The sequence below is a fragment of the Bos indicus x Bos taurus genome, chromosome 13, assembly GCF_003369695.1.
Source record: "Bos indicus x Bos taurus breed Angus x Brahman F1 hybrid chromosome 13, Bos_hybrid_MaternalHap_v2.0, whole genome shotgun sequence".
In the NCBI taxonomy this organism is placed as follows: Eukaryota; Metazoa; Chordata; class Mammalia; order Artiodactyla; family Bovidae; genus Bos; species Bos indicus x Bos taurus.
Genome location: NC_040088.1, coordinates 28399676 through 28415322, shown reverse-complemented (window position 1 = coordinate 28415322; position 15647 = coordinate 28399676). Strand labels below are relative to the sequence as shown.

General features: G+C 54.9%; 1 protein-coding gene across 2 annotated transcripts; it reads right to left on the bottom strand.

Moving 5' to 3' along the window:
* Positions 1 to 8125: 8125 nt before the first annotated feature.
* MTG2 (mitochondrial ribosome associated GTPase 2) lies at positions 8126 to 15485 on the bottom strand. 2 transcript variants are annotated; one of them, XM_027559073.1, is made up of 7 exons: positions 14869 to 15485; positions 13886 to 14110; positions 12022 to 12169; positions 11232 to 11347; positions 10566 to 10784; positions 10265 to 10403; positions 8126 to 9542 (listed from the first exon to the last, which is right to left on the bottom strand). In XM_027559073.1, the coding sequence occupies exons 2-7, from the start codon at positions 14087 to 14089 to the stop codon at positions 9148 to 9150; spliced, it is 1221 nt and encodes a 406-aa protein (XP_027414874.1). In that variant the 5' UTR covers positions 14090 to 14110; positions 14869 to 15485; the 3' UTR covers positions 8126 to 9147. The 2 variants fall into 2 exon arrangements, with proteins under 2 accessions (XP_027414874.1, XP_027414875.1); XM_027559074.1 differs by having other exon boundaries at positions 13886 to 14094.
* Between the last annotated feature and the right edge of the window lie 162 nt (positions 15486 to 15647).

Below are 15647 nucleotides of genomic sequence, written 5' to 3'. Positions count from 1 at the left end.
TTCCTGAGGACTTCATGGGGGTGGCCGAGCATTACTTGGAACCCACGGGGACACAGGAGCACCCAGGCAGGCATGAGAGGCAGGCCTGCCCCTCCCCCTGGCCTCAGTGTCTCTTCAAGTGGGGGAGGGGGCACTGTGATGGGGAGAGAAGTCGGCAGTCATACGAGGGTTTAACCCCAGTATGGGACACGGTGCCCCAGCAGTGCCCCGCCCGCCACTCTCTCTCACTTCAGGCTTGAAAACAGATGGCACAGCCCCCACCTGCAGCAGCCTGCTTGTCCCAGGACAGGGGTTTGCACTGTTCTCAGCCATGGGGAGCTTTCAGGGGTGTGGGGGCTGGAGCCGAGCTCAAGAGGACGACGGCCCAAGGCAGGGAGGCATCTCTGGTAGAGTGGCTTCCCGGCCACGGCCTGGAGGCGGGACTGAGTGTGATGGACGGGGACAGGGAGAAGGAGACGGTGCTGGGTGAGCCTGAGCCCATTGGGCTCCACAGAGGGTCAGACATTGGCCCAGCTGCCCAGAGCCCACTTGGAAAGAGGGCAAGACCAGCTCAACCTAGGGGTGACATAAACATGGGTGGGTTAGATGCCACTGCCTCCAGGAAGCTTTCCCTCCTTTCCAGCCACGAGGGCCCTCCCTGCCCTGACCTCACGGACACCCCCTGCTGTGCTGGCACAGCGTCCATAGTCCTGACCACGTTCTCTCTTCCTCTGGCTGAGAGACACTCGGTGGCCTCAGTGCCAGCGTTATGGCTGGGTGCCGTGGCTCCCGAATCCAGCAGTGAGGTCCAGACAGTGCTCCGACTACAGCAGGAGCACAGCTATTCACAATGTTTAAAATCCACAGTCTTCCTCTTCTAGACATTTTCTCATCAAGCTGGTACTCCTTCCCCTCCATGATCTCTGTCCACCAGAGAGACCCCTCTGGTCCGGGCAGGGCAACAGTCTTCTTAGTGGCCCAAGGGAGGGCCAAGCCTCGGGTCCGCTCTGGGCCTGGGCACTGTCAGGAGCTGAGCACTGGGAGCGGGGAAGTGAGGCAGGGTCGGCAGAGGCCACCCGCTGCCTGTGGCCAGAGCCTGGGGAAGCCCTCACAGCCCTGGGCCCTGGGGTGAGGCTGGCCACTGACCTTCCCTGCGGCCCTGCAGACCCGCCTGGCCCCCGGTCTGTGGGCGTCATCTCACAGCCCAGAGCTGTCTGGAGAAGGACAAAGAGCCCATTCTCTGCAGCAGTGGGCGCCTCTGCGCTGCCCGCACAGCCAGAGCCCGCGCTGCCCCTCAGCCCGGCCCTGCTAAATGGCTACAAATTGGAGGATAAAAGTGCAGGCTTTCAAGCAATTTTGCCTTCAATCTCTGGCAACTGCCGCTCCCTGAGCTCTCTTGCAGGGGTGGAGGAGGAGAGAAGAAAGACACAGAGTCTATTGGGTCGTGTCCTGCCACAAACAAACCCGCCAAGGGGGCCTTTCTCCTCGGATCCACTGCTGGGAGCAGAGACAAAGCTGAGCCCAGAGGCAGGAGCTGCCACCCCCGCGGGCGCCACCCACATTGGCAGCTGCTGTTTACTGAGCACCTACTGTGTGCCAGGCTCTGAGCCGGCCACGGGCTGGTGGGAAGCGGGGAGACAAACAATTGGCCCATAAGCAGGGCCGTTCCCACGGGGGTGGAAGATGGGGCTGGGGGAACAAGAGGAGGGGGCACCTGGCTCGTCAGCCATGTGGACAGGGAGCCTGTCTGCAGAGCTGTTGTTTCATTCCTTTATTCCACAGACTTCCACTGATTCTAGTGGTGGGTTTGAGCCCATGGGCTGAAAGAAGGGCATGTAAGTGAAAGGGGCCCAGATGGGCGGCATTGATGCCCTGGGGCCTGGAGGCCGAGATGAGGAGGGTGGCCTTGCTTCTGAGCACAACGATGCCTCCAGAGAGTGAGCCTGAGGCCCTAGGATGGAGTGCAGTCTGGGTGGCCCGCCTGTGTCAGCCCAGCCCTAATAGTGGGTACCTGGGGGATTTGTGAGGACAAGTGCAGAGACTGGCAGAGGCAGCTGAAGAACTGGGCAAAGGTCTGAGGCAGGGTTCTGCCCTGGGCACTCATGGGTGACCTGGCTCCCCTCAGGGCCAGCCTTTGGCCCTCAGGGAAGCAGGGCTCAGGGCCAACAGGTCTCCAGGACTCCCCCCTCTCCGGGCTGGCACTGGCTTTGTATGTCTGGCCACCCCTCCCACCGCGGTGCTGGCTCTGGGAGAGCCCCCTGGGAACTGGCTCTGCACAACTGCTGGGTGTGGGTCCTTCTCACCCTGGGGTAGAGTTCCCAGGAGCCCAGCAGGCAGCTCCCATCCTTCTACAAAAGGCCAAGTTACTCAGCAGTCCTTTAGGGCATCAGGGTCATGATGAGGGAAGACTGGGATCAGCTGGCAGGGCTTCTGGAGGTCTGAGCCATGGGGAGACCCACCCTGTCTAGCCCCAGCCTCCACCTCCCATCCCGACACTCGTGGCTGGGCTCAGGGGGTGCAGGAACCTTTCCACCAATATTTATTGGAGCCTGTATCCTCAGGGACTCCCCACAGAGAGGGGTGGGCTCAGCTCTACACTCAGTAGACCCTGAGAGCTGGGGCCCTGGATGCTGGGCAACCGGCTCATATCCCACACTCAGCAGCCAGTAGGGGCCAGCATTCTATCCTCCCACCCCCTGGGTCCCTCTGGGCACCATGGGGGGTGTGGTGTGTGAGCGGGTCCCCGCCCCACTGTGTCCTCCTGGGACTCACCTGCATCCCTGGATGATGAGTACAGTGGAGAAACCTGCCTGGTGATGCATCTGGGAAGGGCTCCCGTGAGCCTTGGGGATGAACTCAACTGTGCTGATCTTAACCCAAAGCACACAGTGGCGCCTGCTGTATGTTGTGTGTGTGGTGCACAGGAGCTGGGAGAAGTTGCCCTTTTGGAGCCAAGAAAGTGGGAGAGAGAAGGGAGAGGTAGGAAGGAAGGTGGAGGAACCTGGACCCAACCACCCAGGTCATGTGGAAAATGTGCTTCAGGGGAAACTGAGGCCAGGGCAGGGGGCTGCCCCTCCAGAAGGCTAAGGGGACACCCCGCCCTCTCCCACCTTCTCTTCCTCTCCCAAGCCCTACTCTGGTCACCTGGAAACACACACACTCCTGAGCAAGCCCAAGGCCTCTCATTGCCCAAGCCCAGTGCCTTCTTCTGGTGGCAGTAGCTCCTGCTTTTCCTTTGGGGACCATCCCCCCTTCACTCCAGTGGGTCCAGGGGCTGACACCATCCCTGGGCTCCAGGACAGCTATAGGTCCCAGGTATGGCTGGTAAGAACCACCTGGGGAAAGTTGGGGTAGTGCACATCCCCAGTGTGGCCAGACAGCAGCCGTCCTGGGACTTTGGGGGCCCTGGGAGGCCAATGCTCCCCTGCAGCTGGGGTTGCTGGCCTGGTGGCCTCCAACACTGTTCTTTAGAGGCCTCTCCATGGAGGGAGCACGCCTGCTGCAGCCAAGGCAGAAGAAAGCCACACTGAGAGCTGGCAGATGGGTTCTACCTGCTGCTCTCTGAGCACCTGGATCCAGCCTGGCCTGAAGCTAGAACCTTTTGGTTTCATGAGTCACCAAATGCCCCTCTTTTCCTAAAGCCAGCACAAAATAACATTTTGTAATGTGATGGCCCAGCTTGGCATCCCTCTGTCTTGGGGTGGGGGAGGGAAAAGAAACATTCCTGCTCATGAGATGGCTCTGTCTTTAATAAAAAATGAGGAAGTGAGTTAATCATTTAGTAAATAATAATTAGTTGTTTGTGATGACGGTGGGCTTCCCAGGTGGCATAGTTGGTAAAGAAGTCGCCTGCCGATGCAGGACACCCAAGAGACAAGAGTTCGATCCCTGGGTCAGGAAGATCCCCTGAAGGAGGAAATGGCAACTCACTCCAGTATTTCTACCTGGAGAATTCCATGGTCAGAGGAGCCTGGTGGGCTGCAGTCCCTAGGGTCACAGAGTCGGACGTGACTGAGCACACAACACAACCGTTGATTAACAATGTGATTCAAAAATGTCATGACTAGGGAAATAATGACTGTTGGTATGTTAACATACCGGCTCTAAGGAAGGAAGGGCAGGATGCCAGGCTTTTGGCCTGTGACATACTTCCCGTCCACAGGTCACCAGGCACTCTGCCTTGGCTTAAATTCCTTCTCCACTGAACAGGGCACCCGCACAGTACCCGGCGTCCTGTCCCCAGGGTGGCAGGCTCTGTGTCCAGAGGAGTGCCTTGCTGTGGAGCTTGTCAGACACAAATCTCAGAGGGGCACAAAAATATCCTTCAAACGAGAAAGAAGAAAGACAGGAGAGAAGGGAGGGGCAGGGAGGGTTTGGAGCAAGGGGAGGAGGGGGTGGTAGTGCTGGGCTAAAAATGCATCTGTGACATTCCAGAGTCACCGGCTTCCAAATTCAAACACGTCAAACTGGGTGATCTGTAAACGCTCTGCTTTAAATGCTGGACAGTCCTCAAAGGGCTCAGCAAGCCCTGGTTCTGAGCAGAGGTATGGGATAGGGACTGGCCTGCCCTCCGCCCTGGGCCCCAGTTTGGCAGAACCCCAGATTCCCGAGTAGCCACGGGGGTGGGCAGGTGGATGGACCATTCCTTGCTGGCCCCTCCCTGATGCCCTTCAGGGCCCAGGGCTTTCTGTGTCAGCTGAGGCTCTGCTCTGCCTGGGAATTGTCTGCCCCTCATTCCAGCTCCTCAAACCTATTAATTCATACTAAAGTGTGATGGGCTAACTACTCTAGAGAGGGGAGATGTGCACTTTAACAGAGGACCATCTTTGAATTGAAAGGAGTCAAATTCTAACCCAAGTGTTTCAAATTGCGAGACACTCCGGGTGGGGGAGGACCGAGGATGGACAGTGTCTACACGCTGTCCTGAGCTCCCATGGGGCCCTGAGTCAGAAGCCCATGTCACTGAGGATGCCACATCACTGAAAGAAGTCAGTATCCCTCGGTCCGAGCTCCTGGATGGAACCTCCATGCTGGGTCAGCAGCCCTGTGGCCCACACGGAGGATTCCTGGGACCAGCGCTGGTGCTCCCCGGAGGCCCGCTAATCAGCTATGGACTGCAGACAGCCCTCCGTGGTCCTGACGAGCCGGCTGGCCCGACCTGATCAGAAGGCAGCCACGTGGGGCGGTGCCACCATCACTACGGCTGGGCCACCCAAGGACACCAGAGGGCGGCTGGCTGAAAGTGGTGCTGCCCTGGCATAGGCCATCGGGGTGGGCTCTCTGCCCCTCCAGGGATGGGAAGAAGGCAGGACCCTGATGGGTGGAGCCTCTCCCCCAGGTGGCCCAGTCCAAAGCCCTCCCTCCAGGGCCAGCGTCAATAGGGATGTGTTTGCGCAACCTCCCCCTGCTTCACCTTCACTTCCGCCATCAGATAAAACAGCTCAGTGCAACCTGGATTTCAGAGTCACAACAAATAATCTGGTGGCTAAGTACCGCATTCTTTGTTGTGAGTCTGAAATTCAAATCTCAGAGAGGTGGTGACCCTCCCTGTGTTCACGGACAATGACGGGGAGGGGCTTAGCTCTGAGGATCCATCCAGCTCTTTGGAAGCTATGGGAAGGGCCTGCGGGTGGGCTGCTGGTGGCTGCCTGTGGCCCGGACCCCTAGGCTTGGCCAGGGACAGTATGCTAGCGTCTTGGGGGCATGGTCCTCTAGACTCCAAGGCTTGCTCGGTCCTTGGCCATGGGTCCCAGATGATCCCACATGGGGAAGGGTCTGTGTACCCAGGGTGGGGCTGAAGTGAGCAAGTTTAAGACCCCAGGCCAGACCACAGGTATCCCTACTCCGCTGGACCTTACAGATGCGTCCCAGGCATATAGATGATAAAACCAGGCAATAGGCGTGGGTGACAGGCATATCCCAGTGCCTGCGATATCCCAGTGCCAAGTGTAGTGGGCTCGATGGGCTAGGCAGCCCACCCAGACCACAGTGAGGCAGAAAGCCTGCCCCTCACCCCCACCTCCACTCCAAGACCATAGCAGAAAGTGGAGACATCTCCTGGCTCTGGAAAAATACCGACCCACTGGTGCCTGGCTACTTCTGACACGGAAAATTTGTTTTTTCTCCAGAGAATTAAAGGTTTCCAAGACAGAGAGACCCCTCCAGGTGCCCCTCTTTGGGTGCTCACACGCCTGTGGGCGGCTCTGGCTCCACCCAAGGCCTGTGTGTCCCCTCTGCTCCGTCTGCCCTGTTGCCCTTTCACGAGAGGAGACACCCTGGCCTTGGTGGGCCTGAGCATTAGAGCCACCCTGCGATGAGACGGATGGCGTCAACAGTGCCCAGCGCGTGCTCACCCGCACGTGTGCACACGTAACTGCACGTGTGCACACAAGTGCGTGTGCATAGTTGTGTGTTTTTACTGTGGTCAAATATATGTAAAACTTACCCTTTTAACCATTTTAAGTGCACAGCTCAGTGGCCTTAGGCACATTCACAGTTGTGCAACTATTCCCAACATCCACCTCCAGAACTTTCTCGCCTTCCCAGACTCTGAGTCCACCCATCAAACCTCAAGTTCTGTGTGACTTCGTCACATGATAACATGACCAGGCATCTCACGTGCTTTCAGAGCCTCAGCCACCTCTCCACCCCCAAGCCTGACCACCACTGACCCGTCAGGACAAAACCCTCAGGGGTGGTGCCTGCCTCTCCGTGACCTTTGAATGTCCCCCTGCCAATCTGTAAACACACTGGTGTGTATCCCCACACACGTGTTTTACCCGAACTACTATGGGCCCAGCAAGTCTGTCCTCCTTCCTCTGGTGTCCTGGCCCTGGGATGAAACCCAAACCAATGAGCTGTGTCTCAAAAAGCCACATGGCGGCTGATGAACATACCAGGGACCCCATACCTGAGACAGGCCGGCAGGGCCCATGTAGGTGAGACTGGCTTTGGTCAGATGGTTGTGGGGCCACCAGCTGGGGGGCACTCATAGGGTGTCTGAGAAGGGCACTGACAGCACAGAAGCCTGGTTTCCCAGACGATCCTTACTGGAGGGTCCCTGGTGTGGCAAGGAAACAGCTGGAGTGATGGAGCAGGGGGGCCCGGGGGGACTCAGGCCAGGCGAGGGAGAGGGTCACCAAGCAGGGGTGGGGCAAGGATCTGTGCGTACAAGGATGGGGCCGCTTAGGCTGCTGCATGAGGAGATGAGGGGGCATCAGCTCAGTATGAAACAGGGTGCTCACGGGGCTGAAGAGGACCCCAAATACACATCAGTTGGAAACTCACAATATGACCTGATTTGGAAACAGGGTCTTTGCAGATGAATCGAGAGTAAAGCAGGAGGGAGAAGAGAGCAGGGAGGTGGCGGCCACCCTGGCTCAGGAGGTGCTGGGCCCACTGTCATCCACGGGGGAACAGAAGGCCGAGGAAGTGGAGAGAAGACCTCAGGGGAGGCTGGTGGCCGAGCTCTGGGGAGATGGAACCAGTGTGCAGGGATGACACTGGACAGACACCACCTGGAGGAGGGAGAAAGCCGCGAGAAAACCCAGGACCCCACAGCCCACGCCCCAGTGGCCCAACACAGACCCAGGGAGGGTACAGGGAGAAAGCGTGAGAAAGCAAGTCCCTGTTCCGGGCCAGAGATCAACAGGTGATGCTCCAGGCTAATCAAGGTAGTAAGAGCTGCTCAGACTTTGGAGGTCACTCAGCAAAACGGCCAGAAGAGGCAGGTCTAGGGGATCTGGGACAGGGGCTCTGGCTTGGCCTCCACCTGGTCTTTTAAATGTCTTTAAAAGCAACCTAAAAGCACTAAATACCTGCCACCACACACTTGCTCATTCCACAAATGTACTGGCGCCCCTGAGGGTCAGGTCCTGAGGTTCTGGGGGACACAGCAAGAACTGGACAAGCCCCTGCCCCTGCAAGTGGGGCCCCTGGCGGGTCAGCTACACAGGCATCTTGAGTGTCTCCGCCTCTGAAGAGTGAGTGTGGCGGGGGCCCTGTGAGCAAGATGAAAGGCCGTTGATAATTAAATGCTACTCAGACCTGGCTTTACTCTTTGTGGTGGCCTGAGAGAACAAATAGATGCAAAACCCATCTCTGATTTCCAGAACACAAGGACCTCTGAAATTACAAGACATTAAAATAAAGCTTCGGGTAAAGAACTCTTGTTCTTGTTGCAGATTTGATGTTAGATCAAAACAGAATTGCTCCTGAAAGCTGAGGCGCTGGCTTATTGTTTGAGGTCTGCCCAGCCCCCATCATGCAGAAACGACGCAGGTCTGAGTGATCCAGAGGCTTAGATGCCTTGAGACCCTGAGGCCAACTCCCAGAGAGCCTGTTCCCCTGCCCTCCCTCACCCCTCAGGGACACATCAGGGGCATCAGACTGTTTCCCCCCTTTAGCTGGGGGAAACAGAAGTTTAAGACCACTTTGCTCGATACTGGGCTTGTCTTCATTAGGGTATCTGTAGTTGGGGGACCCTGAGGTGTGGGTACAACTCCCAGTGACACCTAGAAACACAGACCTGTCCCTGACCACCCTGGGGCTCAGGCTGCCGACACCCTGCCCGCAGCCTGCAGTTAATAACCCACCGTAAGGCCCAGGTCGGATATTGGGAGCATTCAGTCGTGAAGCTCAGCTTCCACAGAGCACACACCACTGTCTGGGATGACAGGGCGGACGTCACCCTCACTGATTCCCTGTTTCTTCACAGCTGGGCACCTGCTTTAAAGCTTCCTCGCCCCTTGCCTCATGCAGCAGATGGAGCATCCCTATGAAAGGTGTCAACAGCTGTGGCATCAGAGGCCCACCTCTGCCTCAGCTGCCACCACCTGCGAGTCAGCGCTGCTGATGCTGGCTCCTGTCCACGTGCCCACTGGTGACGTTAGCCAGCGTGTAGTCCCTGCTATTAATAATTAGGGGCCAATTAACACAGATGAGCCCACTGCAGCACGTCACTCACACGCAGGCAGGCGTGTAAGCACTGGAGACAGACTGGCGGGGGCAGGAGCGTCCGCTGCCCAAGGGATCCTGTCCCAGGGCAGGGGCTGTGTTGGCTGGGAGTCCCGGGTTGGCAGGAAGGCACCTGCACCAAGGCCTCCCAATTCCCTGGGGCTCCTTCCTCATCTCCAGTCGCAGCTGGCCTGCCAGGTGCTGCCTCCTCTGCTACCACCGCAGCGGCTGGCGGCCTTGCTCCAGCTCGGTGGCTACATGGTGGTCGTGCAATTCCTTCAGACGCAGCAGCAGCTCCTCCAGGTTTTCCCCGGTGGCCGCCGACAGGGCGATGGCCTCCTGGCCCAGGTGGGCCTGCAGCTGGGGCAGCCGGGCCCTGGCCTGCGGGAGGTCGATCTTGTTTGCCACGACGGTGTAGGGTCTCTTGGACAGGCCTTCGTCATATTGCTCCAGCTCATACTTCAGGTCGTCCAGCTGTGTCCAGGGCTCTGGCACCGAGAGGTCCACCAGGAACAGGAGGAAGGGGCAGCGCTCGATGTGCCTGAGGAAGGCCAGGCCCAGGCCCCGGTTTTGGTGGGCACCCCGGATGATGCCGGGGATGTCAGCCACTGTGGAGGAGACAAGCAGACAGTCAGGAGGGGAGCCGGGGGCCTCTGAGCACTGAGACTTTCCTTCCAAAGAATATCTCATGAGTGAAGTCGTTCAATTTTCCGCCTTGCTGATTCACCAGGCCGATTCCATCTGAGGCACTGCAGCTTCCAGTCTTGCTAATGCTTTGAAATATTTGGGTGACTGGCACGATGACAGATCAGTCTAATAAGAACTACTTAACACATTCTAATCTCTCTGGCTTCAAAAGTGATTCAAAAAAGGGGAAAACGGCTTCCTGTAATCTATTAATAATTTGATTACCGATAGAAATTATGAAAGAGTCCTCTGAAAATATAAAGTGCTATACAAACCACGTTGCCAGCAAGCTTACTATTTTTAATGGGTACATTATCTTCTAGAAAAAGTTTTCTTCTCTCAAAATGGTACAGGGAAAGCTTTTAAAATCACATGTTGTCCACATGACTGATGCTGCCGAATTCCCCGTAGATGGAAGAGAAGAATAGAGGTGGTGAAAAGGAGTAATTTCCTCAGGTTTGAAATTTAAACTCAAATTCCCGAACTGCCTCTAACAGATGCCTGGGGGAGGGGGTGGGAAGCAAATCTAAACTGATTTTGATAAAGAACTACAATTTTTAAATGAAGAAAAACAAGGCTGCATGTAAGTTACATAAGCATGGCTCTGAATGCCACCATCACCTAATCCTCTGAGAGATCCTACCTGCTATCTGCTGGTGGTCCTCGTAGTGAACAATCCCCACGTGGGGGTTCAGGGTCGTGAATGGGTAGGCGGCCACAGCAGGCCTTGCATTTGAAATGGCCCGGAGAAGCGAGGACTTCCCTGCGTTGGGGAATCCAACCTGGAAGACAGTGAAGACTATCACCACAGAGTCTGTAACTGGTTGGGTCAGCGAGTCTCAGGTTGGGAATGGGGGACAAGCAAGAGCAGGGCTCCTGATGAAGCCAAGAGGATCTGATAGGAGAAAGCGGGCTGCTCGGCTGCTGCGATGCACAACACCCACCAGTCCAGCGTGCGCCACTGTCTTGAGCTCCAGAAAGAGGACGCGCTCCTGGCCCGGCTGTCCGGGGGTGCAAGTCGTGGGTGCGCGGTTGTCGTTAGCCAGGAAGAAGCGGTTACCCTTCCCCCCTGTCCCGCCCACTGCTGCAATGAACTCGTCTCCTGGGCGCGAGAGGTCAGCCAGGACTTCATTTCCCTCCTTCACCAAAGTGCCCACGGGGACCTGAAACACAACAAAGTGTTTTTAGGGGCTCTAGAGAAAGGGGTACTTCCAAGCTCCCAGAGAGAGGAGGGCCCTCAGGGTTCTGTGGGGCAGGCTGCACAATGGCTTCTCCCAGTAGCGCTTCTATAGCATCAGGGTGAGCAGAGCATCTGCGAATGAGAGCGATGCTGAGGGCATGAACCCACTGCTCACATGGAGATGCCCCAGGGGGGTAGGGCAGGGGAGGCTTGCGGGGCTGCAGATAGGGACTGCGGACCTGTGGGTCCCCTCGCTGGAAGACAGAATCGTCTTGTGACCGTGAACAGGTCACAGGTGCATATGGTATGAAATTGACAAAGAGTCCCCGTCTGGGGTTGCTCCGTGGAAGACGGGCCCCTTTGGACCACTCGCAGGACCTGGGAACCTGACGGGCCACAGGGTGGACAGGGGACTCCGCGCCTGGCCTACCCGAATGTAGAGGACAGCGCCATTCCGCCCAAAGCAGTTCTTCCTGCCGCCGTCCTCGCCGTCAAACCCCTGGTACCGCGACAGGACAGAGGACAGAGACTTGACCTGCTGGTCAACTGGAAGTCAAAGCGGGAAGCGTTATCACCCTCTGCGTTAAAGGCAGACCCGTCTCATTTCGTCAAGTTTCTCTTGTTCAGATTAAGAATGCACATGGGATGAAGTCATGGCAAAAGTTACCAAACCAGCAATGAGACTTTTTGAAAAAGCTAAATTCTTATTTTCATTTAAAAGATACTACAAAAATAAATAAATAAATTAAAAAATAAAAATAAAAGATACTACAGTTTCCAAAAACTTCACAACTACCCACAATATCACTGTGAGTTTGAAAACAGCTGCACTTTATTACCACGCTGTGAATGGCTACAACTCCAAGCGGACTAGTTTGCTAGGCCTTTGTGCTCCACGTGTGTAGGGGCGATCAACACCCTTTCAGCACTTGACTGGGACAGTAACAGTAACAGATTTAACCCTTGGACATATGGTACCAGAATTAGATTCCCTGATAGTCTTTATGTTCCTGAAATGTGAAAAAAACAACAAACCATCAAAGTTGGTTTGAAAGTTGGTTTGGGGTGAAATTTCTAAATGTGAACATCCATGTAATTTAATAAAATGATGTCCACACATGGGTTTTGAATTGAAATTCCTGTTAGGGCAAGAAGGTGCAAACTCCCCATCCAGAGATGGCAGACCCACTGAACTTCCCCAGCTGCCCGACGGCACCTGCCTCTCAGGACGACATGGCCCCCGTTGCCTCCATCACCACCATCAGGGCCTCCAAACTCCTTCCGGGGTTCACTGTGAAAGCAGCTCACCCCATTGCCTCCGTGTCCCCCTCGGACGAGCACTCGGCGATGATCCACAAAATGCTGTTTCTGCAGAGAGCACAGGGTGCCCTGATTGGTATTAACTCCGCAGTCCTTCCAAGGACCAAGTAGCCATTTGAAAGGTACCTTTTCTACCTAGGAAGAGCTTTAAAATTAGATGCTAATGATACTAACATTGCTAATCTCCCCTAAAATGCAAATATAAGAAAGAGTTCCCAGAAGTCACTGCTATTTGTAGGCAAATGTAAATCTACAACGCAGATGTAAAGAGTGGTCAGCGTGGAATACATACCCCAGAGACAAACATAACACTAACAACCTAAATACAGCACAGCATAGGAGACACTCCTTAAATACAGCGTCTTCCTAGATTTTTTCAAACAGAAACACACTACTGAAATAACAGACCTTTACTAACGAAGTTTCTGTTCCTCAGCACGAGACACTGAGAGCGACAGTCCCTGGGCCATTGCCAGGCTTCCCGCTAAAAGCAGAAGTCTTCTCTGGCCAACTGAGTAGGTCCACATTTTTAAATGTGGTGATGTAAACAGAGCTCTAATCTGTGAGCAAGTTCTTCTCCAGGTCCCTAAGGGAGCTACAACTGACCTAAAGAATTAGAACTAACTAACCGACCGGGCTAATGTTTAATAAATGTTCACTAACACAAGATGTCCAGCTGCCCGAGGTGCCAGGGTGCAAGTTGGGGCTACCACCCCAGCTCAGTTGCCCTGTCCCAAGAAGCCTGCCTGCTTCCCACAGGAGCGCACAGGCAGATGTGGCCACCCACACAGCCCCTCCGTGGGGACCAAGGCACCTGCATTTCCATAAGCAGATCTTTTTTTAAAAAAGGAAAACACACACATATTTTAAGGTGCTCTGGCACCACCACATGGAAAAACCATGAATTACTAGTCAAAAACACGGTGCATAATTTTGAACATGATGGGAAGCAACCTGATGGGAAAAGAGCACAACTGATGAGCACTGTACAGAAGATTAAAACTCAGAGTCAGTGTTTACATTCTAGGCAGGAGACACAACCCCTGGAAAGCTGACACATCTGAGTACACCTGCTGACTGCCAAAGTTTTTCCACAGGAAGTACTCTCTGCCCTAATAAGCTTCATGTGGAACCCCCTACTTAGAACGCAAAGTGGTCTTAAACACGTACATTCTTCAGTTTAATTAAAGATCATTCATATTTTAAATAGGTTTTGGTAAATAGAAGAACAAAAGAAGTGTAAGACTTTGAGAACTATAAAACTAAACGTCTACGCGCCCCTCTCCAATGTTATAAATTAAGAACTATTCATACATATTTAAGAATATGAAAGTGAAAAGTGAAAGTGTTAGTCACGCAGTTGTATCTGACTCTTTGTGAGCCCATGGATTGCAGCCTGCCAGGCTCTCCTGTCCGTGGAATTCTCCAGCAAGAATACTGGAGTGGGTAGCCGTTCCCTTCTCCATGCATTTAAGAATATATATAATACTTATCTCAGACACATAAGCTGTGATACAGGAGCCTGGGCACCCTCCTGGTGAAGGGAGAGAATACCCAGAAGGGTCATCACTTCTAGCACACTGGGCACCACCTTGGGGCCACCACAGTTTTGGCCAGCACGGTATTTGGTATCCCAGGCCTTCATCTCATGTCCTCATTTTCAAGGATAAATGAAGACAAGGTAATGGGAGTTCAAAACAACACCCTGTGACTTCCAATGAGGAAACTGGAGGCAAATCCCTTCAGGGTTTCTAGAAGTCTCACCAGTTTTTTCTCCGAGAGTGGCTGCTTCCTGGGGGGTTCCTGGTGCTTGGTGCAGTCCACACAGCTGACTGAGAGCAGCCTGGGAGAAGCGCGCAGCAGAAGAAGGCAGCTGGGCCCAGGGACCACGCGGGCTGCTAGCATCCAGAACCCCACACCTTCCAACATCACTTGGGGTCTCGCTGAGAAAAGCCTTGAAGGTATCATGACTCCTTAACAAAAGGCAAACTGGTAAAATAAGACATCTGGTTTAAACCTGAACATGAAATCAAAACTAAAGAAGTATAGGTGCCTGGGCCAGAAAAATCCTGATGTAGGTTTCTTAAATAAATGAGCCCATGAAAGGAGTTCTCATCTCACTCACCACTTTCCACATGAGGCAGGCCCTCTTAGCCCATATGCCACTTGGAAGGAGTTCCCTGGTGGTTAGAATTCTGGGCTCTCACTGCCAGAAGCCTAGGTTCACTCTGTGGCCAGGGAACTGAGAGCCTGTAAGTCTTGAGGCCAAAAAAACCCCCCAAAACAAACCCATTTGTTTCTTACAACCCTATGAGGGGTAACACTTCATACTGGATTTTTCCCATTTGCTTTTCGAGACTCCTTTCCCACCCCGCTCTGTTTCAAGAGAATACCCTGCAGGACCACCCTCAGTTGTCTTGCTGTTGGGCAGAGACTGGATGGAGTAGCAGAAGAGCTGGATATCAACTGAAGGCTGCACCACCAGCCAAGGAGGCCATGTCTACGCTCCTCTGTCCTGGTCCTTCTCCTTACTCTGCGGGTGTCCAGGAGCAGAAGCAACGCCATTGTCACCAGCTCCAGATAAAAACACCAACTCTGCTGTTTCCCTGAATGCTCCCCTTCAAATGGGGGCCTTTACACCCTCCTTAAATTGTCTCAAGAGACAGTGCCAGGATTTCGGACCCCTACATTTTGCACGCCCATTTTAAAGCAGTGGAGGCTGAGACTCAAGACAGGCTGTCACTTGCCTACTTCACGTAGTATCCTCACTGCACCAGTGATTCACAGCAGTGTTCTTCAAATGCGGGACACACACACGACCACCGTCCAGGGCACCAAGGCAGAGATCATTTTTAAAGAATCAATGTCGTGTTCCTTAACTCTGGACACGTTTCCGCTGCTAAAATCTATCTGCCTGAGAACTATCATTTAAAATCGTGTTCTCCTTTCCGCTCGTGTCTCGAGAAGGGTCCTCTACAGAAGGAAGCTCCTCCGGACAGGCCTGCGAGCAGGACGGACCGGGGTGCCCGACCAGGACGAGTCTGAGAGGTCCAGCCTGCCCCGAGCTGCCCTCAGAGCAGGACGCTGCTTCTGCAGAACTGTTCACACGCGTATTCACGCTCACACTGTTCTGTGCGACCGCGCCACAGCAAGTACAGAACACCCGCGAGGACCTCGGCCAGAGGGCGCCTCCGGCCTGCCGGAGCGCGCCCGCGCGGGCTAAAGGGAAGCAGGAAGCTCGGGCCAGGGACTCGAGGGCGAGCTTGGTCCCACGCCTGTCCCCTTACCCTCTCCCACGGGTGCCCGGACGCTACCCACACTCACCACCCCGGGGGCACGTCACTTCCGGTGCCGCCCCCAGGGATCACTTCCGGGACCGGCCCCGCCTGCGCAGGGTTCCTCAGCGCGCATGTGCGGGAGGGGGAGGGGCTACGGGCGTCCGGGGAGAGCCGAGGAGGGTTTCCAACCAGTGCGCGGGTGTTTCCTTTGAACCCAGGGACTCCGACACCGCGAGTCGGGCAACCCT